This window comes from Pipistrellus kuhlii, unplaced genomic scaffold, assembly GCF_014108245.1.
Source record: "Pipistrellus kuhlii isolate mPipKuh1 unplaced genomic scaffold, mPipKuh1.p scaffold_m20_p_1, whole genome shotgun sequence".
In the NCBI taxonomy this organism is placed as follows: domain Eukaryota; kingdom Metazoa; phylum Chordata; class Mammalia; order Chiroptera; family Vespertilionidae; genus Pipistrellus; species Pipistrellus kuhlii.
In genome coordinates, this window is record NW_023425404.1 from 126,877,706 (window position 1) to 126,902,200 (window position 24,495).

At 46.3% G+C, this 24,495-nt stretch overlaps 1 protein-coding gene across 2 annotated transcripts in view; it reads left to right on the top strand.

Moving 5' to 3' along the window:
• DIP2C (disco interacting protein 2 homolog C) overlaps positions 1 to 24,495 on the top strand; it is a 373,359-nt gene that overhangs the window by 273,269 nt on the left and 75,595 nt on the right. For both annotated transcript variants that reach the window (XM_036408536.2, XM_036408553.2), the window contains 8 exons: positions 3,562 to 3,685; positions 4,003 to 4,112; positions 4,280 to 4,382; positions 6,470 to 6,534; positions 8,929 to 9,022; positions 9,139 to 9,258; positions 10,953 to 11,067; positions 21,871 to 22,010. In XM_036408536.2, the coding sequence (XP_036264429.1) occupies positions 3,562 to 3,685; positions 4,003 to 4,112; positions 4,280 to 4,382; positions 6,470 to 6,534; positions 8,929 to 9,022; positions 9,139 to 9,258; positions 10,953 to 11,067; positions 21,871 to 22,010 (871 nt within the window). The remainder of the gene's footprint in view (positions 1 to 3,561; positions 3,686 to 4,002; positions 4,113 to 4,279; positions 4,383 to 6,469; positions 6,535 to 8,928; positions 9,023 to 9,138; positions 9,259 to 10,952; positions 11,068 to 21,870; positions 22,011 to 24,495) is intronic.

The window sequence follows — 24,495 nt, forward strand, 5'->3', positions numbered from 1 at the left end:
TGTTCCTGCGATGTTTGACATGGAGAGGAGTGTCCACATGTCTGTGCCAGGACAGGCCTTGAGTGGTCACAGCAAATCTGGAAAAGCCTGCCACTAGTACCCTCTCCAGGTGGCTGAGCTGATCTGGTAAGGCCAGCCATCAGCACAAATCTGTCAGCTGGTGACTCCTTGGACACAATTTCTCCTTCGTGGACACAGGCTCTGCCACGGGCATGCGAATTTGACAGGAAAATAGCAAGACCTTCAGGATGGGGGTCAAATGTGAATATTCTAAGTAGGATAGGCTCTGTGGGCCGCAGGAGTCAACTGACGAGGGCCCACTCAGCATTCACTTCCTCCCCTTGGAATTCTAACACACCGGCCTTTTGTTTGCCTTAGTAAAGGTTTTCAAATACCCCATTAAAATGAATTATCTGTGGAAGGGGTAACATCAATGATAAGTCACATTTTTACAACCTCCTATGATTAGTCCCAGAATCTCTTTCTCAGGAAATCAGAAGTAGTAAGGAGATCATGAGAACCAGGACTTGTTGGGAGGGACATGGGCTGCCCAGGGCAACCATCAGCCAGCCAAAGTGTAAGTGCATGAATGGATGTCACCCACATGGGAGTTTGAGCGCGCGCGTGTGCGTGCGTGTTTCGGGTGAGACTGGATTTGCCAAATGTTGATAGTTATCGGAGCTGGATGAATAGGTTCATGGGCTTTCTTTTTCCTTTTCTCTATATTTGTATGTGTGCTTGGAAGTTTTCATTATAAATAAAAAGTTAGAAACTAATTGGAAAAAATATACATATATATTATTGACAAGTTCATCTTAGTTTTGATAAGTAAAATGTCTTGTGTCCAATTTTTTTGCTCTGCATGGTTCCATGGCCATGAGTCATCTTAAAACACGTGGGTCTGCAGCATTTTGTGTTGACTCGGCCTTCTGTCCATCTCTCCATCATGTCTTTTATTGTTATCTTTTTCACTTCCTGAGAACTAACCAGCCATTAGTTGATGATTTGGGTGGGCAAGAATGGAATTGGATAAATTAACTGTAACTAGTGTTGTGGGGCCACAAATAAAAATGAATTCAAGAGAGAGGCTTACCATGAACTTACCTCTTCTTTATTAAAGAGAGAATCCTTTTTATGGTGTGATTGATGGTTGCTGGTGAGGAGATGGAGATGGGACTGGGGTAGAGGATGGTCAAGTGACATGTCCACATGGCCTGTCCGATGCTTGGGAAGTTACTTGTCAAGCAGTGGTGAGGTGAGACTTCTAGGAAGTGACTTAGTCAACTCTCTACATATTGGAGAAAAATTGAAAGTAGAGAAAGGTATGAATTCGGGTGAGGTCCATTTTTTTTCTTGGCAACTAAAGAATCATAACTGAGGTTTTGTGATGGGAGAGCTGACCATCCTTGATAGCATGGCTCTTCAGAGGAAAGGCCCTAGCCAAGTGGTCGCCCACAGACCAGAGTAACTTCACTCCCAGGAAAAAGGCGCAGAGAACATGTCATGGCAGGAGGGCACACTGGGAAGGGTGTCGTCACATTATCCTGAGTCTGCTGATGGAACATCAGGCCAGGAGGCAGATTGACAAGGCCTGGTCTGAGAGCACCATGTGGCGGCTGTGCAAGGCATGTCCAACCTTCTTGTCCTTGTCCTCAGAGTCCAGGAAGAGACACAGCTTTGACATTGTGTGTTGAGTGTCTCTACATGTGAGGCTCTGCTCTAGGCTCTAAGTTCAAGAGTGTGTTTTTCAGGGGTCTTGGTGCATGAGGAAGATGCCCAGGCTGCCCTGAGAGCCGGTGATGGGGGTCTCATGTCAGTACACTGGGGTGCAGCTGGCAGAGCTGTTCTGTGAAGTTGACATTTGATCGGAGCTCTCAGTAGGAATTGCTCAGATGACAAGGACAAGAAGGTCCTTCCAACAAAGAGGGAGCAGACATGAAATCTGAATTTTGTGCTGAACTGTGGCATCCTGATCCCAGTTACTCCTTCCCATGTGGTCTCTTGTCTCTTCTTCGGTATTTTAGGTGTCTTTTCATGTTTGTGAATCCATTATATTTTAAATCAAATCATGAGCAGATGTTGGAAAGACAGGGTTCAGCGGACATCATGCCTCCTCTGGGAGTGCCAGGATCAGCATGTATGCCCTCGGTATGGGCACCAGCCCTTGGCAGGTCAGGCCAGGTACCTGCTGGCATGCTCGCTCCCAGTCCCTCTTGCTGTAGACAGAGTAAGCAAACTCACACAAAAGAATGCCTTCCTACCACTGATTCTGATCTTGGAATCTGCCTCTCCTCCCTGCTGTGAGATCATGGTGTTTGGCAATGGGATATCCAAATTCACATTGAAGTGACTGGTTATAGTAATTGTGCGTGAAATAGCATTGCTTAAAGGAAACATACTGTGAGCACCCCCGAAAGGGACCATCACTGTTCCCGGGTGCCAAGCCAGTCCCCTCTCTGGTGTTGGGGGTTATGTGTGTACAATCCCATGAAGAGACAGATGTGCTTTTCCCCGGGGGGTTATAGCTACAATAAGAAAAGTAGAAACTGTTCACTTGAAAGACTACAGTTTTAAGATGTCAACTCTGTTGATATTACTCATGAGAAAGCACCACATGGTCTCACGTTTTTCTTAGCGAGGCGCAGACAGGCAGTGTGACAGGTACCCAGGCATCTGGCCCACTGACAGGCTTGCTCGTTGTCCGGGGGTTCAGGCAGAGTCCAGTGGGAATGAACAGAGGTGATGGCTCATCACAGTCATGCAGTTTTGGCTCTAGCAGTGCAGCTCTTACACGGTGTGAGTCACAGCTGGTGTGGCAGGTGGGAGGAAAGAACTCGAAGTGACCTGACTTCTCACAGGGCAGCTGACACAGTAAGCAACAAAACCTACACAGCTGGCGGTTCCTTTGGCCGCCCCACCGGCAGCAGCTGCTCAGACGCCATGTTCCTCCGTCAGAGCTGGTCATTCCGAGGCTCCCAGTGTGCTCAGTGTCACCGGAGTCCATGTCATACTTGTCTAATGCATGTTCTTATTTCTTGAGACAGTGGTGCTCACGGTAGGGAAAGCTGACCAGGTCTCCATTTCTTTGGTAGATGTAATCAAATGTGGCAGAGCCCTTTGCTCTGAGAGTTTAAAATCGGGCAGTCGGTAATTATTCAGTATAAGACATTTTCTTGGACGCTTTCTGTTTCCCCCAATACTTATGCCCTACAGTCGTGGTCCACAGAATTGAGGGTCATTAGTGCCAGCCCCACATTAAGTACTTCCCTGTGCTCTCCTAGTTTTTCGCTCGCAGTAGATGTGTGAGATGGCTCTGCCTTTCGCCCCACGGTGCAGATGAGGGAAGTGAGGCCATGCAGGCTAGCTACCCCATTCAAAGCCACGCAGCTAGCAAGCAGCTGCTTGGGCTCTAACCCCAGTTCTGCAGAGTCTCTAGTCTTTGCCGAAACCATGGGTTGTCCAGGGAGGTTCGTACCATCCCAGAACCCAGGGTGAGGCCTTGTTTTGCCAGGAGTGCCACTGTCATCTCGTCTCCATGCCTCTTCTGTCGCCCTCTCCCAGGACGCAGGAAGCCAGCAGATCGGCTTCCTGCTTGGCAGCTGTGGAGTTACTGTTGCCTTGACCAGCGACGCCTGCCACAAAGGACTGCCGAAGAGCCCGACGGGGGAGATCCCGCAGTTCAAAGGTAAGACAGTGCTGAGTGCCGTGTTGGGAGGCAAGCTCTTCACTGGGAAAAGTGGTACAACATGGAATCAGTTCCAGAGTATACCATTTCCACATGCACATGTCTCAGGCAACACAACACATATTCTCAGCCTCCCCTGTGGCCTGATTTGACTGGCAGAGGCTTTTGCACTGTGGCTGTGGTCCTTGACTTAACAGAAACACCAGAGGTTCCCCCTAGCATGTGGTGGTGTGAAGCATAACCACGAATGGGGAGGTGATGCCACACTCTTTTCTGGGAAATGGTCACCTAAAAAGAATTTGTCCTTTATTTCCAAGGTTGGCCAAAGCTATTATGGTTTGTCACCGAGTCAAAACATCTCTCTAAACCTCCTCGAGACTGGTTTCCACACATCAAAGATGCAAATAATGATACCGCATATATCGAGGTAAGTCTCTGGGCATGGGGCTTTGGGACTGAGTCCCCACGGTTCCCATAGTTACATAGCTCCAGGATCAGGACCTGCAGCCTCTTTCTTACCCAGAAGCGCTGATGGATGTGGATCCTGCTTTGTTCTTTGGTCCCACTCATCCTCACATGGTCATCTCGTTTCAGTATAAGACGTGCAAGGATGGAAGCGTGCTCGGGGTGACCGTGACAAGGATTGCACTGCTGACCCATTGCCAGGCTCTGACACAGGCGTGTGGCTACACAGAAGGTATTTTTTTGGGGGGGCCCCTCTGGGACCCTCCCTACAGGACCCTGACTCCAGACCTTGGCCTGTGAGATGCGTGCTGACCAGCCAAGGGACTGTGTTGTTCCCACAGTAACTATAAGAGACACGTTAAGTTTGCGCCTAACACAAGTGCAAGTTAACTTGAGTTAGGTAGTGTCTCAGCTCTGGCTGCCATTCCAAATCCCACATCCCGGGGCTGGAACAGCAGATGTTTGTTTGTCACAGTGTTGGCTGGAAGTCTGAGATGAGGGCGTCGTCAAGGTTGGTTCCTGATGGTGAGCACCTCTTTCTGGCTTGCAGGCAACACCATCTCTGTGTCCTCACATGGCCTTTCCTTTGTGCACGTGGAGAGAGTGAGAGAGGTGGTGTCTCTTCCTCTTCTCACAAGCCCTGTTGGATCAGGTTCTACCCTTTGACCCTTAGAGGTCCCATCGCCAAATTCAGTCACTCTGGGGTTAGGGCTTCCACCTATGAACTTGAGGGGACCCTACTAAGGCCGTAACAGATCATTAATACCAAATGTATTCATCTCTGGCTGCACTTCAGAAACTCTCTGAAAGCATTAAAAACGTCCCATGTTCGGCTCACCCCTACCAACTGAGTCAAGTTTCTGGGCGTGGGTTCAGTGAGCTCCAGGGGTGGGCTATGCCGTTGAGACCAGTTGTTTTTATGATGTACCAGATGGGGTGGTTATGGAGGCAAGAGCTAGGGTGACCAGAGGAAACTGGTATCAGTCCTGACCTGGGATCCTAGAAGGTCAGACCAGATACCAGTTAACGCTCTGGAGCCTCTGTGACAGGGCCCTGTGGTGGGGATGTGCCCAAGGAGGCTGGTGGCATTGTTGCTCCACTCTAACCTGAAAATGCTTTACTTTTTTCTGTTTTTCTTGTTCCGTTTCTCTCCCCGCACACACCCCCTTTCCTTTTGGTAGTCTCACTAAAAAAAAAAAAAAAAAAAAAAAAAAAAATCACTTAGCTTGTGAGATGTTCTGCTAATTTTTGTCCCTGAACAAGTTTCCAGGACATTTTCACACATTGTCTCTAAATATTACCAGCCTACTCGCCAGTGTTTTCCATTTTAATTTCAACATTCCTTACAAGTCCTGACCCGTTCCCTTGCCCTAAACAGAGGTTCAAGGTTGTCACTCTTGTGGGGTTGGAGAGAGGAAATAATTTATTAATATGTTTTCTCCTTATTTCGATATAAAAATACTTCTTTAACATGGAATAGAGACTGTTTCCTTTGAGCATGTTTATTTTGAAAGCCCCTGGGCCCATCCTTTCTGAAATGGGGTCAGACAGAGTGATGAAACTTTGGCAAGCATCTCCAGAGCAAATACGTAGAAATGGAAGACGGGGCATCAGTTAATGCCTGGGGCTCAGCTCTAGGTGGCCTTGGTCAGAGGTGTAGGCAGCTGGGCCTCCTGCCCTGGCCAAAAGACAGATGTGACTTCAAGAGGAATGTTCATGGTGTCGCAGGCAGCTGGCTCTCCAGCCTGGCTTCCATGTTCCATGTCGTAGTTCCAACCATGTTTTTTTAGCTCCTTTTTCTTACTTCCGCCTTTAAAAAGCCCCTCCCCTCAACTCCTGATTGCTCCCCCATCCTCCCATCCTCCCCTTCCAAAGCCCCTGCCTCCTTTATCACCCAGCCCCACCCCTGAGACTTCTTTGGTGCAGCATACGGTGTTTGCTGGAAACTGCCTGGTCCTCTGGATTTCCTGGGAGAACACGTGACAGAAATGAAAAGAATCCTTTTTAAAAAAGGAAAAAGGCAGGGAAGGGGAAAATCTGTATATAAAAAGGGAAGGAATAAGGTGCTTTAAGTGATAGTGTGAGGAGCTATTGCTGTAAATGTGCATGTTAGAATACTGTCTAGAAACTGAGATTATTAGGAGGAAACCCTCATGTTTCTGGCAGGCTAGCAAGCTGCAGACTTTCTGCAAAGACACTGTGAAATGATCGTATTCCAACATCCGTTGCTACCCCTGATGGGACGCTGGGTTTTCTTTGCCCTTTGTTCTGTACATGTTTTTAGTAAGTAAGAATCTTTTATTCTTTTTATTTGCACAGCTGAAACAATTGTGAATGTGTTGGATTTCAAGAAAGATGTTGGGCTCTGGCATGGAATCCTCACGGTAAGTGTGAAGCTGGGCCCTGCTGTGTCCTCGTTACATATGCATGTCCTCATGTCAGAATTAGAGTTGCAATCTTTATACTTATCATCTATAAGGAAATGTTCTTCCCAGTTATAAGGAAAAGTTGCCATTGTTAGGTGTCTTGAGTTAAAGTAACTTCCAAGAGCCTGGCAAACCCACTGGGTCTCTGCAGCCGCTTGCTTGAGTCACTGAGTCTTCAGTCTCTCTTAGGATCTCCCTCCCCATGGTCAGCACTTACAATTACTCAGCATTGTTATCGGGTGACTTTTGTTGGGGCCACTTGCCCGTACATCTGATTTGGCTATGACATTCTAGTTATTTTTCTTTCTATGAGTCTGTTTATAACTCTTGAGGTGAGCTCCTGTTTCATTATGCTGTGAGGAAACTCCTTTACAGACCTCCCCTTGAGGAAAATTCAGCACACATCACAGAGAACACATTTCTTTATTGCTGCTGCTTCTTGATAAGTGATGGCATTTCAAAGCTGTTGGCACATTTATAGAAACATAAAGCTTATTATTTAACTAAAGGCCTGGTGCACGAATTCCCTCGGCCTGGCTGGTGATCGGGGATGATCAGGTCTGTCTCCCACCCCATCAGGGCCCAGGGCCAATTGGGGCAGCCAGTGGGGGCAGGGGTTGAGGGAGATTGGTGGCTGGCTGAGGGGAGGGGCCGCGGAAAGTTGGTTGGCCAGCTGCAGTAGTGCACTGACCACCAGGAGGCAGCTCCTGTGTTAAGCGTCTGCCCCCTGGTGGTCAGTGCACATCATACAACCAGTCGATCAGTCATTTGGTCCCTTAGGCTTTTATATATAGAAATATATGTTTGGCACTTAAAGTGTGCAGCATAACTGCTTAGACCCTCACTGTGTCTGTTTTATATGTGGTCATTTTTAATCACTCATTTTTTCTTCTTAAGTTTCTTATGCTGAAACTTTGTAACTTTTCTTAAGTAGAAAAATCTAGTTCTTTTTGCACATTTGGTAAAAACATCAGAAAGGAGAATTTGTAGTTTCTTCATAAATCAGAATTTATTAGAACAAAAGCATTTAAGTATCATATAAGACAAAGTTTACAGCTCCAGATCAGCAGCGTCTTTCTGCCATCAAGACAGTTTATTGCGTGACTCCCCAGGTGCCTCACTACCCTGCTGCCCTTCCTTTTATAGCTTTGTGTCTGCAGGACAGTCACCTGAGACGAAGAATCTTTTGTTGCCTGAGTCACTGGAACCTCTGTTTTCCTATTTGTCCAATGGGAATGATGGTTCTGTGTGGGAATAGTAGGCCTGATATTGAGTGAGCACCTGTTTGATAATGTGACAGAGCTGCTGTCCTAGGAATTGTGCTGTCGGCCATGGTCAGCATCCACAGAGGAGAGATTATTGTGCCATCAGAGTTTCTCCTAACAATCTCAGTTTCGAGAGCCCTGCAACAGGTTTGGAGTAGGTCTTATTGATAGTCTTCCACCTACTTACTGTTGTTCTTACTGCTCAGGAATCAGTGGTTTCTACAACTCTGGCTGAGCTTCCAGAATTAGGCCAGCACTTTCCAGAGCTCCTATACCCTCTCTCTCCCCCTCCACCTGCAGGAGCAGAGAGAACCCTCATATGGCAGAGCCTGCAGGGGGTTCTGGCTGGTGTTCCCCTTTGCAGACCCTTAGATGCCAGCTTCTGAGTGCATTAGACTGAATGGTGTCCAGCAGGTGTGTGAGGCCTACAAGTGTAAAGCATGTAGGGACTAATTTTTATTTTTAATTTGCTTTTCCTTTTATTTTTTCAGTTACAGTTGACGTTAAATACTATTTTATGTTAGTTTTAAGTATACGTATAATGGTTAGACATTTATATATTATACAAAGTGATTCCCCCCTCCCAATAAGTCTGGTATTTTAAAAGTTAGTTTTGGTTACTTGTTTTAAAGAAATGAATCCTTTAGGGCTCCCGATTACGTTAGCAAAGCTACATGGCAGACTGAGGGTGATGCAGACATGTTCCTCCTCCTCAACATTTCAGGGTAACATTTAATAAAGGAAATGCATTTTTTGAAAGAAAAGTTAGTATAATACACTAGAAAAAAATCAAGCTTCCAGACTCTAAGAGGACCTTTAAAAATTATCATCCAACTAAAGGTTTTCTAAGACAAGTATTTAGACTTAGATTCTTTAACTGTATCAGGAAAAGCAGGAGCAAAGAGGACTAGATAGCCTTTGAGATACTCACTTCTCGGATTATTCTAAGATGCACTGGCATCAGCTGCTTGCTCACGCTTAGCAGCCCTGGCATTGGGATGAGCCGCAGCCTGTCCTGTCGTGCCCCCCTCTGGAGCCTGGTGTCCATGGGTGGGCCTCTCTGTCTCACCTGGGTCCTTGCCTTCAGAGCGTCATGAACATGATGCACGTGATCAGCATCCCATACTCACTGATGAAGGTGAACCCGCTCTCCTGGATTCAGAAGGTCTGCCAGTACAAAGGTACGTCCCAGGGTGACCCCGTGGGGGGGCCCCCCCTAATTATCATGAGTCCTCCTTTTAACATTTCATGCTCTGGGTGCACATAGTAACTCCCTTTTCTTCTGCTTTTACTTCAGCAAAAGTGGCCTGTGTTAAGTCCAGGGACATGCACTGGGCGCTGGTAGCACACAGGGATCAAAGAGACATCAACCTCTCCTCTCTGCGGATGCTGATCGTGGCCGATGGCGCAAACCCCTGTAAGCACCGGATGCTGCTCAGGCGAGGAAAGGCAGGCAGCAGGATCCTCTTCGCCAGGGTTCATTCTTTGCACTTTGATTTCTTTTCCCAGTCTCTCCCTTAATTAAGGAGTTGTCTCAAAATAATAAACAACACATCTATGCACTGACTACAGGCACATGATGTGCCAGTGGAGAGCATGGAACTTTCAGACGTGGCCCTGTGGCCTCCACTTCTCACTTCTGTAGAGAACGTTGCTTTTTACCTAAAAATCCTTCTCTTTCTTTAGCTTGAAAATGTTACATAAGTCATAAGATTTTCTGAGGATTAAATGAAGTAATCCCTTTATACAATTCCTTGGAATAAAATAAATTCTCAAATGTTAACTACTATTGTTTTATGGTCCATAGTAGTTTTATTGATCAGGAAATTAATTAGTCATTTTTAATGAAATTTCATTATCAAATCCTATAGCAAAAAGTATCTAGGTAAAGTTATAAGCAGTTTCACAGGATACTATTAATATACCTTCAGAAATATTTCAGTCAGTAGCAATAAACCCCAGCTAGCTTGTTGTTTTGTTTGTTTGTTTGTTTGTTTTTTTGTGAGAGGAATATGTAAGCCAGAACAAAGTCAGGGAAAATGAATTGAATGTAAGAAAGTTCTACCTTTGTAAACCATGCAGCGTATATGTCTGTAAATTAAAGCAGCATATATTTTCTTAAAGAATATCTGGTATGCAAAAGTGAACTGGCAAACAATTTTTAGTACTAATTTTACAAATGATTCTTCCATTTACAAAATAACTCCATAAATTGTGAGCTATTTGTCTTTATTGTTGAAAGTGTTACAGTTGTCCCCTCTTTTCCCCCATTGATCCTCTCTACCCCATACTTATTTTCAATTCCCTTTCCCTCCCCCAGATCTTCACCAAACTATTGTCTGTGCCCATGGGTTATGCATATATGTATATAAGTTATTTGGTTAATGTCTCCCCTCCCACTCACTTACCTCCACCTTCCCTCTGAACACACAGTTGAATTTACCTGTTATTCTACAGAGCAACATGTCTTACACAGAGCAAGGTAAACTTGTTCAAGGAAATTATTTAGCTGATAGGTCCCTAGTAATTATACTCGGGTCTCATGATTCAAGTCAATTTGAAGTTTTCTTCTGTTAGTTATGGCAGAGATTTTCAACTGGTGTGCCACAAGAATTTTAAAAATATGTTAACCTGACTGTTTAGTCATGGGCACTGACCTCTTTTCCCATAGATTGTAAATCGAAAAATGACAGTAGCCAACACAACAATAGCCAACCAGTGTAAATAAACCAAAAATGATACTTTTTTCGTCAGATGGGTAAAAAATATATTTTTTGATGTGCCACAGAATTTTAGTAATTAGTTTATATGTACCATGAGATGAAAAAGGTTGGAAATTGCTGAATTAAGATTAGATTTATCCACCCTTTATAACATGCATATTGAAAATGGTAGAGCAAGTCTCAAGAAAGTTCTTGAGAAGGCAAATGCTTTGATACAGCACAGAAGTTGTGTAAATTACTGAGTTCCATAAGTGTGAGAAGTTGTAGTAAGTGTCTTTGCCATGCTGTGAGCCTAACCCCTAACTTCAAAAGCATTTTCTAGGATGGGATATTTTCAATCAATGGCATAGCTGCCGCAGCCTGATTGCCATTCCCTCTTTCACTCCAGGGTCTATTTCTTCCTGCGATGCATTTCTCAATGTCTTCCAAAGCAAAGGCCTGCGCCAGGAGGTCATCTGTCCCTGCGCCAGCTCGCCAGAGGCACTCACTGTGGCCATCCGGAGGTACTGCACACACTTCACATGGCCAGCCTGGGGAAGGTCAGACCACACCACTCCGAAGGGAGACCTGGGATCATAGCAGTTAATCTTAGTGAGGATGCTGGGATGGATTCTTTAAAATGTTTAGGTTCAGTAGCCAGGGAAATAGCCCTCCTTCTGGCAAGTGTCATTCCCGTATGAGTGGAAATCCACTGGGGGCACACTGGCCTCTTGTTCTTGCAGGTTGCTCACTTTTTCATTTGCTCACACTAGACCCAGGTTTACTTTGGGGTGGAACAGAGTCAGTGTTGGGTGAAGTGGAATTTTTGTCACCTGTGCTGTTTTGGGTTTTTTGTTTGTTTGTTTGTTTGTTTGTTTAATATATATATTTTTTTATTTCAGAGAGAAATGGAGAAGAGAGAGATAGAAATAGCAATGAAAAGAGATAATCATTGATCAGCTGTCTCCTCAAGCCCCCCACTGGGGATCGAGCCCACAATCCGAGCCTGTGCCTTTGACCAGAATCAAACCTGGGATCTTTCAGTTCGTAGGCCAAAACTCTATCCACTGAGCCAAACCGGCCAAGGCTGACCTGCAGTTTCTGTGTCATCTTCATTTTTCTTCTCTCTACAATATTACACATACTGCATTTTTAAAACACTGGTTTTCTGAGGTTTGAAGCCACTTGGCGGTACATCTAAGCTATTGAGTCTGTGGTGGGTGTGGGTGGTGGGTGCTCCTGCCCAGCCTCATTGCTCTGTGCCCTGGCTCATGGGTATAGGTCACTGCAGCAGCACCACTGCCTTGAGCGGGGGTAGGGGAACTGGTGAAAACTTGTCCTTCCCATGAGACTACCAGAAAGGCACATGATGGTTGTCAGCCCTCTATTATCCACACTAACAGGAAAAAGGACAGGGAGAGCATCCTCTAGGTATTGGCAGATTGTACCATGCCTGACTTTTCAGTGTCTTTGGGTTCTGTCTCAAGTTAGGTTTCATTTCTTGTCACATAGATGTGCTGCCTTGTAAGAAGGGATGACAGAACTCTCAGGGCACAAAGCACATAAGTCTGCCCTTGATTACTGAAAGGTTGACTTCCCAAAAATACTCACTGGGAGAGTATCCTTAAATGAGAAACCAGGTGCTTTTAGGTATTTGTTAATGTAAAATTAACCAGACCACCTGACAATTGGGATAAGAAATCTAAAATCTTTAAAGTATCAGAAGCATCTAACATTTAAATTGATGAGAAAACATTGCACCATGAGCAGACTCCAATATTCTTTTTTAAAGGATGACTCTATTGCCCTAATCACAGGAGTATCTCCACAAACAACTCATTTCTGTCTGACCTTGGAGTACAGAAAACTTCAGGATTGTCATAGTAAATTTACCTCCACAATGTTCTTCACATGTTGTCCACATATTAGAATGTCTATCACATTTGAACCTAAGATGGGTTACAGGAAGACTTTTGGGCGAGTCCCAGCCGAGGCCCAGCCCTGTGATCAGAGACCTCATTTTCTTTCACCAAAAAATGGGGGCATTGAGCTCAGTAACCTCTTAATTTCCTTTCACCCATAAACTTTTAGGGTTCTATCTACAGTTCTGTGACTTAGCACCATTGCCACAGATAACTCACTAAATGAATGGTTCACACCTGTAGAAAAATCCTATCTAATAAAAGAGTAATATGCAAATTAACCATGACTCCACTATACCAACAAGCCATGCCCACCAGCCAATCAGGAGCTACTATGCAAATTAACACCAACCAAGATGGCCACAGTCACAGAGCCAGCAGGAGGCTTGGATTTCCCCAGCAATGGAAGAACCCAAACTTTCCACACACCCTGGTGGATCCAGGCCTCCACTCAAGGCTACAAAGTTTCAGTTATAAAAGATAAACAAATCCCAACAAAAATGGTGGCAGACATGGAGCTGGAGAGAGCAGGAGGCTTGAGTTACCCCCGGCAATGGAGGAAGCCAAGCTTTCCACACACTCTGGCAGGCCCAACCCTCCACTCAAGGCTTTAAAGTTTCAATTATTGAAGATAAATCTCAACAAAAATGCTGCTGCCACAGAGCTAGCAGAAGGCTTGACTCCACTCAAGGCTACAAAGTTTCAATTATAGAAGTTAATAAATCCCAGATAGAGTCTTCGCTTGGGTCGCCAGGGGAGTGGCCAGCCTGCAAACCACCACAGGCCCCTCTCCCAGGCTGCCCCATGCCCCAAGGGAACCCCCACCCTGATTCAGGACACCCTTCATGGCAAATCAGCCCCCACCCATGCACCAGGCCTCTATCCTGTATAATAAAAAAGTAATATGCAAATCGATTGTCACTTCAACACACAAGATGGCTGCCCCTATATGGTCAAAGATCCTGTCCCCATGTGGACACAAGATGGTCGCCACAAGATGGCCAGCAGGGAAGGGCAGTTGGAAGGGATCAGACCTGCAAAGGAGGACAGTTGGGAGTGATCAAGCCTGCAGGGGAGGGCAGTTAGGGGTGACCAGGCCGGCAGGGAAGGGCAGTTGGCAGGGAACTCAGGTCTGCAGGGGAGAGCAGTTGGGGGAGAAGAGGGGAACCAGGCTTGCAGGGGAGGGCAGTTAGGGTCAAATAGGCTGGCAGGGGAGTAGTTAGGCATCAATCATTCTGGCATGGGAGTGGTTAGGGGTTGATCAGGCTGGCAGGCAGAGGTGGTTAGGGGCAATCAGGAAGTCAGGAAGGCGAGCACTTGGGTGCCAGCAGTCCTGGATTGTGTGAGGGATGTCCCACTGCTCGTTTAGGTCTGATCCTACCAGGATCAAGCCTAAAAGGGCAGTTGGACATCCCTCAAGGGGTTTCACATTGGAGAAGGTGCAGGCTGGGCTGAGGGACACCCCCACTCCCAATGCACAAGTTTCGTGCACTGAGCCTCTAGTCTTAGTAATAAAAGGCTAATATTCAAATGGTCGTTATGCATGATTAGCTTCATCCTCTGCTCACCCGGGCTTGATGGGATGTGAGGCTGTGTTGTGTGTCCCCTGCCCGGTGCGGCTTGATGGGGGTAGGGCCAGCTGGGTCTGGGTTTCATGCGATTTTGAGGCATGAGTGAGTGGGCAGGGACTTGACTCTGGGTCCCAAGGCACACCCAAGACTGACAGGAGGGAGATTTTTTTTTATACATTTTACTAATTTTCTTTCATCTCTGACACCTTTATTATAGAGAAAGGGCAAATAGCAATATTAAAATATTTTCTCTAATTAATTCCCTTTTAATGTGCATGAGTTTCATGAACCAGGCCACTAGTGCAGTTATAATGAAATGATTTACCTATTAGCCTTTTCCTAAAAAATGTATTCTCTGTGACATTAAGATAAGCAGCTTGGATTATGCCAGTTAATTGGCAATGGGAGAAGGGGTAAGCAAATGATTTTAAATCATTTCTCTGTAAATCTTTAGCATTTAAAAAGTATTTCTAAAAATTATTTATTTAAGAAGATGAAAAAATTCAGTACCAAAAGTAGGCAAAGTAAGTAGGTGCTATTGACTGAGTGTACCTCGTGTGGCCCAGGAAGTATTTTCCCGACTGCCAAGAGGGCTCAGAAAGATGTGGTTTGTGTCGGAGTGCTTTTGCATGGGTCCCCTCATCCAAGCCACACCCTCATCTGTGGTTTAGACACCTCCTTTAGTCACCTGCCCTTTGCAGGCTCTGTTCCCCTGGCATGTGGTGACAGTGACTGCACTTACAGAGACAGTGACTTGACACGTGTCTGTGGTGGTCTTGCTCTGAGCTGACCTGAGTGCACATTTGCATCAGCTTTTCACCCCCTGACCACAACCCTGGTGTCATCACACTTCTGCGCTCTGGTCTATTGTTTCCCAAGTGGCTGGTGGGAAAAGTCCAAATGGGGACAGGGCAGTGGATGCAATGACCACAACTCCTTGGGAGCCATCCCGCACGTGGCGCCCTCAGCCGGGATCTTTCCACTAACTTGTTTCACTACTGGCTGAGGACTCTCTAGATTAGGGGTGTCGAACTCAATCAGAGAAGGGGCCAAAATCTAAAATCCAGCCTAAATCGCGGGCCAAATGGTTTACTGAACAGTCATCAACTGTCATTGTGATGGAAACGCAGCGGAGTGCAGTGATGACAGCGCGGTGCGGGCCACATTGCAAGGCCTGGCAGGACGGATTTGGCCTGCGGGCCTTGTGTTTGACACATGTGCTCTAGATGGTTCCTCTGGGGAATAGTTGGTGACATGTGACCCCTTTCAAGTACAACAAGCAGGGGCCATAAAATGTACAGGATACAGGCTGAAAAGGTACAATTTTAGTATGCTAAGGAGAATTAGGATTATAACAATCAAACTAAACCTAAAAATAGGCCCCTGGTCACATCTTACTTTACATTTGTTCCCTTGCCTTGATCTCGTGCCTCAGCCTTCCCAAGACAGTCGTCATATTATTATGCAGGTGATGCGTGTTGGAACCACTGAATGCTGGTGATGCTATGAAAGAGTAATCTTTATAATTAGCTGTTATTTTTCAACTCTGTGGAGGTTCATTTAGGTGACAGGGACTGAAGTTCAGTGACAAATATCTTTAGGAGGGAAATTAATGCTAGGCTCTCATTTAGAATCATTGTCCTTGTTTCTTATGTGTTTATATTTAAGTTATTTCAAGCACATTTGATGAAAATAGCATTCACAATTGATTTTTATCAACATATACCTGTCCAGGCTCTTTCTATAACATGTGAATTTAGGTTTAAATTCCCCATCTCTGAAAGGTTTGGGGCAGAATCAAGCATTTAAACTCATGCAGTACTTTGTGCTAAGGGCTTATTACTTTCTTCCCTGAAACACAGAAGAATTAAAGGGAATTTTCCACATAAAGAGGGCAGACACCAGGCCATTAAGGAAACATAGTTTTGATTCATTGCTTTCATACCGTGTTAAGTGGCGACCAGGAAGCCTCGTCATTCATTGCTCCTCGAGGATTTTGATGTGAGGACTAAATTGACACTTTCTGAAATATCACCATAAAGTCTCATGCTGGAAGCATTGCAATCTCACATTTTGTTTACTACCCATAGGATAATTTTTTTTTTTAAAAGCACACTATTTGGCTATGTTGTTTTATTTTGTTGCAAAGAAAGGCCTGTCAGGGAATAATTACCCCTCGTTAAAGTGAGTCTGCAGAGGGACATTTTAAAGCGAGTCTGCAAAGGGACATTTTCCTTCACGCAGTTGTGTGAGCGTTTATATCCTTGTGTCCTGTGCTTGCCTATCTTCCCGGGGTGGCCTATTCTATGCTGATGGTGAACTTCCCGTAAAGGGCCAGGAGCAGCTGGTTGCTTGCTTTTTGTGCTCTTAATTAGAAAATGATACTCAGTTCATGTCTGTGGTCATCGGTGAAGATAAAACCGCTAATGCATTTCTATTGTTTATGACTTGTGGGACTTTTGGCCTTTTCTGGAATATGTATTACTCAATGATTCTTTTCTGTAAATAAACAAACAAACATATATATGTAAATCAAGTTGATTGGTTACAGGAAAGCTGCTCAGGCAGCCTGACGGCTGTGTGGAGACAGTCATATGCATCAGTCTGTCTTCTCGCGGTGCTTGGGTTTCTTCCAGAGCAGATGGGTTGGTGCCCATGGTTACAGCCACTTGATGCCACTCCTCTTATAAGAATGTCTCTCGCTTACACCGCAGGGAGCATATTGGAAGGTTATGGGGACACAGAGTCAATGGGCACTTCAGGTGTCCTCCCTGGAAAGCGGGCAGGATGCCCAGGTGCTCTGGAGAGTTGGCAGCAGGAACCTGGACACAATCTGGGGAGCAGTCAGCTGGCACCCAGGCTTCCAGGACAATGTGCTCCTCAGATGTGCTGCCAAGGCTGCGTCTGACTGCCAGGCCTGGCCCCTGTCAACATCCCCCTCACGAAGTCTGCCTTCCAGGGAGAAGTGAGGTCAGGCCAGAGAGTAAGTGCTGTTCGTTGTAGGATGGTTGAGGAATTTTAAGAACATGAGGTGGAGAACTTGAAGAAATAAAGGCAGGAGACATGCCTGTTTTCATACCTGTCCTCTTCATAGGTGTCTACATGAGTGTCAGCCAGGCGGTGGCAGGAAACCACATTGTTCCCCAGGTGTTTAATCTGCTTTCTTCTTTCTAACCCTGTTCACAGCCAGGCCAGTGTTTTGTATTTCCTTTTTCCTCTGAAGACTTGTTGTAGAACAACAAATATTGGAGAAATTTTTGGATCCTCCAATGGTGCCTAACTTCTTCAGTAGAATCCCTCCCCCCCCAAAAAAAGGGCAGGGGGGCAAATTTAAAAATGAACATCAGCAAAGTATTTTTTTGGGCTCTAGTTATCTCCTAGATTGCTGTCTGGTTCTGTTTCAGTCTGTAAATAGAGATGATAGAGTCAATTTGTGGTTTACCTACAAGGTATTATTTCAATACCTTAATGCTTTAGCAATGAATAGGTAATAATTATATAAAACATGTACATTTTAATATGTAATTAAAACAATAACTCCAAAAAATAATAAAGATGTATCCCTTTTTACCATTTTCCATTTTGAAACGTCTAGCTTAGTATTTAGAAAGTGGAAGAAAACCCTGAGAAAGGACACCCCAAGGGCAGTTCTATGCCACGTAATCCTGTGCAACACTGGAACTTGACAGTTTCTGCCAGGGGCACAGAAACCAGTGGTCCAGAATAAGAAAAAGTTTACACAAGCCACAGACTTGAAGTGGAATTTTCAAGAATGTTTTTGATCTCTCAAAAAGTCAGACTTTGAGACTTATAACCTTATTTTTTAAAACACAGGAAGATAAAATATATTGTTCGTAATTTTATCTAAAACTTTTGATAAAAGTTGAAAACTCTAACCTCAGAACAGTTTGGAGATGATAATCCTATAAATAAAAATATGACTCAATTAAGTAGCATTAATGAGCAAAGTAACTGTGTTACCCTGTTTAAATGAAGTTCTCCTGTCTGCTTGTATTTAAGGGTTAGTTCTGCTTTGTTTTGTGTTTGAATTGTGTACGGAAGTAATTGGTGGAGAAGGGAGCTGCACCGAGAGCAGACAGCGGGGGAAGTAGCCCTGACTGCTGGCTGGCTGTTCCCAGCCAGTTCCGCCCAGAGCTTCTTCTTGGAAATGGACGAGTAGCCAGGGCAAATGGAAGCACAATTGCAAACAACTTGTATGATAGGATCCCTTTTCTGGCTGGAAAAAAAAATTAAGTATTTCTAAATGGTATATTATGTAAGAAAAAAAATCTAAAAGCTACATACTCAACTGGACAGTGAGAACAGGATGCAGGGCTAATGTTCTTTTTCTGTTCATCTCTTTTTTCTTAAAAGGCATGAATTGCTCTCAACAGAGGAAATTACATGAAAATTAGCTCAAAAGTTGGAGATATGCTGTTTTTGACTTGTGTCTTTCCCTGATCTTAGCTCTCTGTTGCATTTTGAAAGTCTCTGTCACACTAAACATTGAATAGAGTATTAGATCTGCCTCTGCTATTTGTGGTTGCGGAACACCTGAATGACAGCTGCTCTCAGTCTCAATGAACAGACCTCCAGTGTGCTGCTGCTGACAGCAAACACCTGGCCGGGCTAAACACACATTAAGGGCACATAAACAGTCAAGGGAATAACAGGCAGTTGTCAAGATTTCCATTCCTGGACTAATCCAGTAACTGCAGCCACATCTGCAAATGCCAATGACACCGCCATTCACTGAGCTCCCTGCCAGCAGGAAAATAAAAATTCTCTTCCTCTCATCTTACATAGGCAACCTCTGCTTTAGGAGTTCCCATCCGAGGAACATGTGGAGAGCAAAGGAGCTCAGTCTCGGGGAACTGCACGTTCCTCCTCCTCTAACAACAGTATTTATCTTTTAGAGCATTGCTGTAGCATTACAGAATAATACACACAGCTGGGTGTATACACGTGTATACAAATACATATATACGTAATATTCCCACAGAAATACTACTAGCATTGATAACACCGTTAATGCCTGCTGAATTCTGTGTGCCAAGCATACCTCGGGGCTCTGTATTCTGACACTATCAATGCTCACGTGACCCTGTGGCACAGGCACTGCTATTCCCTCCTTTTATGGATGAAACTCTGAGGCCTGAAGGTTAAGGCTGTGCCAAGTTACCAAGCCAGCAAGTGGCCAAGCAAAGCAAGTGGAGGGCCAGACACAGTCCAGGTCACCAGACCCATGACTTGCTGGGCCAGCCTCCGGGACACGGAGGACAGGAGGGGGACATGCGTCTGGAGTCCAGGAGTTCTTCCCATGGCACCCAAGTGCCTGCTTCTCTGGGAAATACATCTGAGCTCCAAACAAACCACTGAAAAGCGGCAGGACCATCAATCTACTTGAGGGAAGAGTCCTCCTTTCTGCCTTTAGCAGCCTGGTCTTCCCTTCTGAACTCAGGGTGCGTCTTACAGGAGATGCCCTGCCACTCCTGTCTGGAGAGTCCTTATAAACAAATGTTAATAGCCTCCGGAAGGAGTCTGGGTGATCAATCGCATGATCATGGACTGGAGCCTATCTCGGCTTGTTTCCTTCCACAGCCTTTTCCACTGTGGCAGGACAGCCGCTAATGACGAGTGCTGATAAAAGTGCCCTTTAGCCCTGGCTGGTGACACTCAGTTGGTTGAGCATCGTCCCATGCACCCAAAGGTTGTGGTTTGATACCCAGTAAGCAAACGATCTATGTTTCACTCTCACATTAATGTTTCTCTCTTCACCCCTCTCCCTTCCTCTCTAAGAAAAAATCAATGAAAATATAAAATAGTGGCCTTTAAAAGATGGGGAGCAGCTGAAGCTGTGTCCTTGTTTTAACAGAAAATTTATTTCAGTGAACACTCCTAAACACAAATTTCAGGAGAAATCCACTCAAATCCAACCAACCGAGCCACTTGGCCAGCGCAGCTCTGCCCTTTTTGGTTGCTACAGAAAAATTCTGTTTCCAGGGTCTTTTATGCTTCTCTTTTTATTGAGATTCTAGAGGCCTAGAGCACGAAATTAATACAGGGGGGAAAAGGGTGGCCCTCAGCTCAGCCTGCACCCTCTCCAAAATGAGATCCCTCCAGGGATGTCCAACTACCAGTTTAGGCCCAATCCCTGCAACTGCTCACAATCTGGGACTGCTGGATCTTGCCTGCCCCTAACCACTCTGCCTGCCAGCCTGATAGCCCCCTAACCGCTCTCCTGCCGGCCTGATTGACACCTAACTGCTCTCCTGCCAGCATGATCATCCCCAACTGCCCTCCCCTGCCAGCCCGATCGCCCCAAACTGCCTTCCCCTGCAGGGCTGAGGGGACTGGAAGGTCTGAGGCTGGATGAGTCTGGATGCTGCAAGGACTGGGTGAGGCTGTGTTGAAGGGATTGGGGGACTCCAGCTGGATGAGGCGCATGGTGCCTGCCACCCCCTGGCGGGCCGGAGGGACTCTGACTGGATGAAGTGGGGCTGAGGGGACTGGGCACCACTATCTTGTGAGGGCATGGCAGTCAATTAACATATTTCCTCTTTATTGGCTGTGGGCTGCCATCTTATGAGGACACGATGATCAAATAGCACATTCCCTCTGTATTAGATAGGATAATTGACATATAACATATACTCCTTTTAAAAATATACTAGTTACTTGATTCAAATGAGATCTCCTTTTGAGAATTTAACTTCACATTTCCTCATTCATACTTTTATGTTTGTGATATTTGGAAGCTAAATAGCAAACTTCTATTTTTATAGTCCAGTCTTTAGATCCTAAAACTATATTAAATATTTGTAGATGGAAAATTACAAAAATACTAATGTGATGTTTATGGAATAATCTTTAGTTTGCAGGGATAAAGCCCATGATCTTGAAAAAAAAATTCATTTGTTTGCCAGTTCAGTTAGACTAACTGCTAGACACTACTGCAGGGGCAGGGAACAGCAGTGACCAGGAGGTGCAGACTGGAGGAGGCAACACAAGAGAATCAGAGGATACCCTCTGGGGTGCTGGGAGCTGGGAGCAGGTGCATATTTAAGCCACCACAGAAGTCAGGGAAGGGGACAGTCATGAAGCCATCTGCGGGAACTTCAGGAAGAGGCCAGGAGGAGTGCAGAAGCCCCCAGGTGGGGCGGGGTGGACTGGGCACTGGAGGAGAGTGAGAGTGGAAATGAGTCCAGGAGGGGCGGGGGCAACCATGGAGCCCAGGGCCCTGGCAAGATGGACCGTGGATGCAGAGAAACCGTACTTTATCCAAACCCCATATCCTGTGACCATAAAGCATATCACAGCATGTCTCTCATCTGAACAGTGTGCCTAAGAACCTGCTGTCCAGAATGGCATAGCATCAACCTCATTTTATATTCTCACACATCGAATTGCATTTGAGCGTACACCGGGCACGCTGAGCTTGGGCTGGATAAGCAGAATCCTCTCACTTACATTCATTGTTATCACCGTGTTCTTAGAATTGTTGCTCTCCCTTTTTAACCATGTCCAAAACCGGAACATGTAATCTTGCAGAGACAGGGTTGGAGAGAGAGAACTGAGCTAGTCAGTATGTGGTGGGTGTATACGGGAGGGGCAGATGCAAACGCCGTGGCGTCTTCACGCTTCTGAGATCCTTTTAAAATTTCTAGAAACCCAGAAGTAGGATTAATGGACACTAACATATCAATAACAGGGCCCTTACAAACTAGGAACCCTGGAAATGTGGCAGCCAGTCCTGCGGGGCCCGGAGTGGCTGCCTGCGGTGTGCATGGATCCTCCTGTGCTTATGATGATGTCATTGCTTCTGCTCTTTCAGGCCCACAGATGACAGCAACCAGCCCCCCGGCCGGGGCGTCCTCTCCATGCACGGGCTGACGTTCGGGGTCATCCGGGTGGACTCGGAAGAAAAGCTGTCTGTACTCACCGTGCAGGACGTGGGCCTCGTGATGCCCGGAGGTGAGGGGGGCCCTGGGCCACAGACACTGCGGGGGTGCAGTCAGCACCCCAGATGTGGAGGGATCATTGGCATCCCCCGCCCCTCTGGCAGGAGTGCTCACAACGATGCTTAATGCCAGTCTCCTCCTGTTTGTTAAGCTTCACTGTTGGTGGTAATGCTGCTCCTCCTGGAAACCCAAAATGTTCAAGAAGCTGACAAAAGGCTTCTATGCTGCCTTGTGCACTCCAACCGGGGTTTCCTCCCCCTGGGGGGCGGGGCTGCTCTGTACCCCCAAGGCCCTGCCGGCTTCTCTGAGGGTCAGACTCTCGTGGGTCACCCTGTCCGACACTATGCAGAACTAGCTAGGTTTGTAGCAGCTGCGTGAAGACTGAGGGATGGGGGCCTGGTTATTTAGTGAAACTTGTTTTAGCAGTAGAGCCCCTTTGAAAAGTCGCAGAAACCCTTTCCACAGTTGAGCAGAGAGGCCCCGGGTGGAAGAGCCCACCGGCTGCACTGGGCTGCTCCTGTGACCCTGTGGGGAAGCACAGGGAGACTGGTTGCTGGCAGGAGAGGGGAGCCCACCCTCTGATCTGCAGAATGCCCTCACCTAGTCCTGCTTCTCACATGCGTCCCTCTCTCAGGACCCTCGCAGTGGAACGGGCTCTTTTTTCAGGTGCAGGTCCCCCTTGCATTTGGACCTCCTCACGAGCCCTCCGTACACAGGAGTGCAGTCTCACCACATAGGGGGATGGTCACATCCAGGGACAGCACGGCCCCTCAGACACATGCGTGCATGGCACTGGAAATGCGGACATAGCTTCCTCACAACCAGCGCACGCTGTAAGCCAGAGGCGCACGCACCCCTGCACTGTCCATGTGGGGCCTGTGTGGACCCTCGCAGGAGCACCCCTAGGGCTCCTCTGCACGGGGCTTCCTGGAGGTCCTTGCCTGAACTTAAAGTCTCCTTCTCCTGGGGCCCTGGTGTCACAGAAGCCTTGCTTACACCTCCAACCATCCACATGCTGTATGTCTGAGGCCCGCTACACACTTCCAGCCTTAGCCAGGCCTCCTGGCTCCTTTCCTTTCTTCCTTTAAAAAAATTACTTTTGAAATATAGATCCCCGTGGTTTAGCTTCAAAAGATTGAGGTTGTACGATGATAAAACTTCCTTTCCAGCAATAATGCTTCCTTTCAGAAATACTCTGGGGCTGTGAGTACACTACCCCCCCTCCCCCCACACACACACACTGATGGACATACATATTTGTTTTTTCTGTTTTTTTTTTCTATTTCACATAAAGACAGAACTATGTGGGTTTTTCCTCTGTCAGTGGCACCTGGTTTACGGCACCCCATCTTGTATTTTAGAGCGTCTTTGTCAGTACGTGAGGAGCTCTCCTTCCTTCCCAGGCAGGCAGGGCACAGTGTTGGAATACATGTAATTTATTCAATATCCCCATCCCCCGTGATTGCCTCTCTTGTGCTGCTGAACCTTGTGCCCTGGATGGCTCGTCAGTGCTTCATCTGCACAGATGTGAGGATGGTCACATGGGAAAGTCCTAGAAACTGAATTTGTTCCCAGGGCTGATGCCCGCATAACTGATAATAGTGGGTCCTCTGGGAAATCCGTGAAGATTAGCATTCTGCCACTCAGGAGGAGTGGGGAAGGGTGGGGAGAGGTGGGACAAGATGTCCCTCTGCCTCCACTTCCTCCTCCCTACTGTGTTACCACACTTTTTTTTTATCTAAGGGTGAAGAATCTTGGGTATAATGTTCTGAAATTTTCTCCCCATGAGTGAGCTATATATCTCCTGCATTTTGTTGACTCCGTTTCTTAGACATGGTACTCCCTGTCACCTTAACTCCAGTACAGGGTGGCGGGGTCAGCCCAGCCATCCTGACACGCGCCCACCTCGCTGAGCCGCCAGCTCCCTAATCAGACCCACTGTGGTGGCCAATCATGGTGTGAGTGTCATGGCAGCGCCGGGCATGCATGCCACAGATGAGAAAGCTAGCATCACTGAATTTCGTGCTGAAATGGTCCGTTTGGAAGTTCTCAACCAATGTTCTGTGAAGGGCCCCGGCTTGACAGGGAATCTGAGGTCAAAGATTACAGTCTTCACAGGAAGCATGCAGCCTCCACCCAGAAGAGCTCGAAAGACTTGGACAAGTGTTTTGTGCTCCTCAGCTGGTGAAGTTGAGGTTGTGTCCTGGAGGCTGCGTGTGTTTTGCTGGTGGTGTGGCTGTGGCTTGTCTGAGTGTCGTCCTCATGTCTGTGCAGAAAAGGCTACTCCCCTTTCATTCGATTTACACATTAAAATTAAAGCAATAGGAATGATCTGCTGACGCCACAATTTTGAAACTTGACATTTTGCTGCAACGTGAAAAATCATGACTCACTTTAGGGAAAACTATCACCTCCCTGTCATGTCAGAGTTGTAACTTTATTCCTATTTATTTGTGTTTCCATTCATATTCATCTCTCTGACTCCATGTATCTCTCTG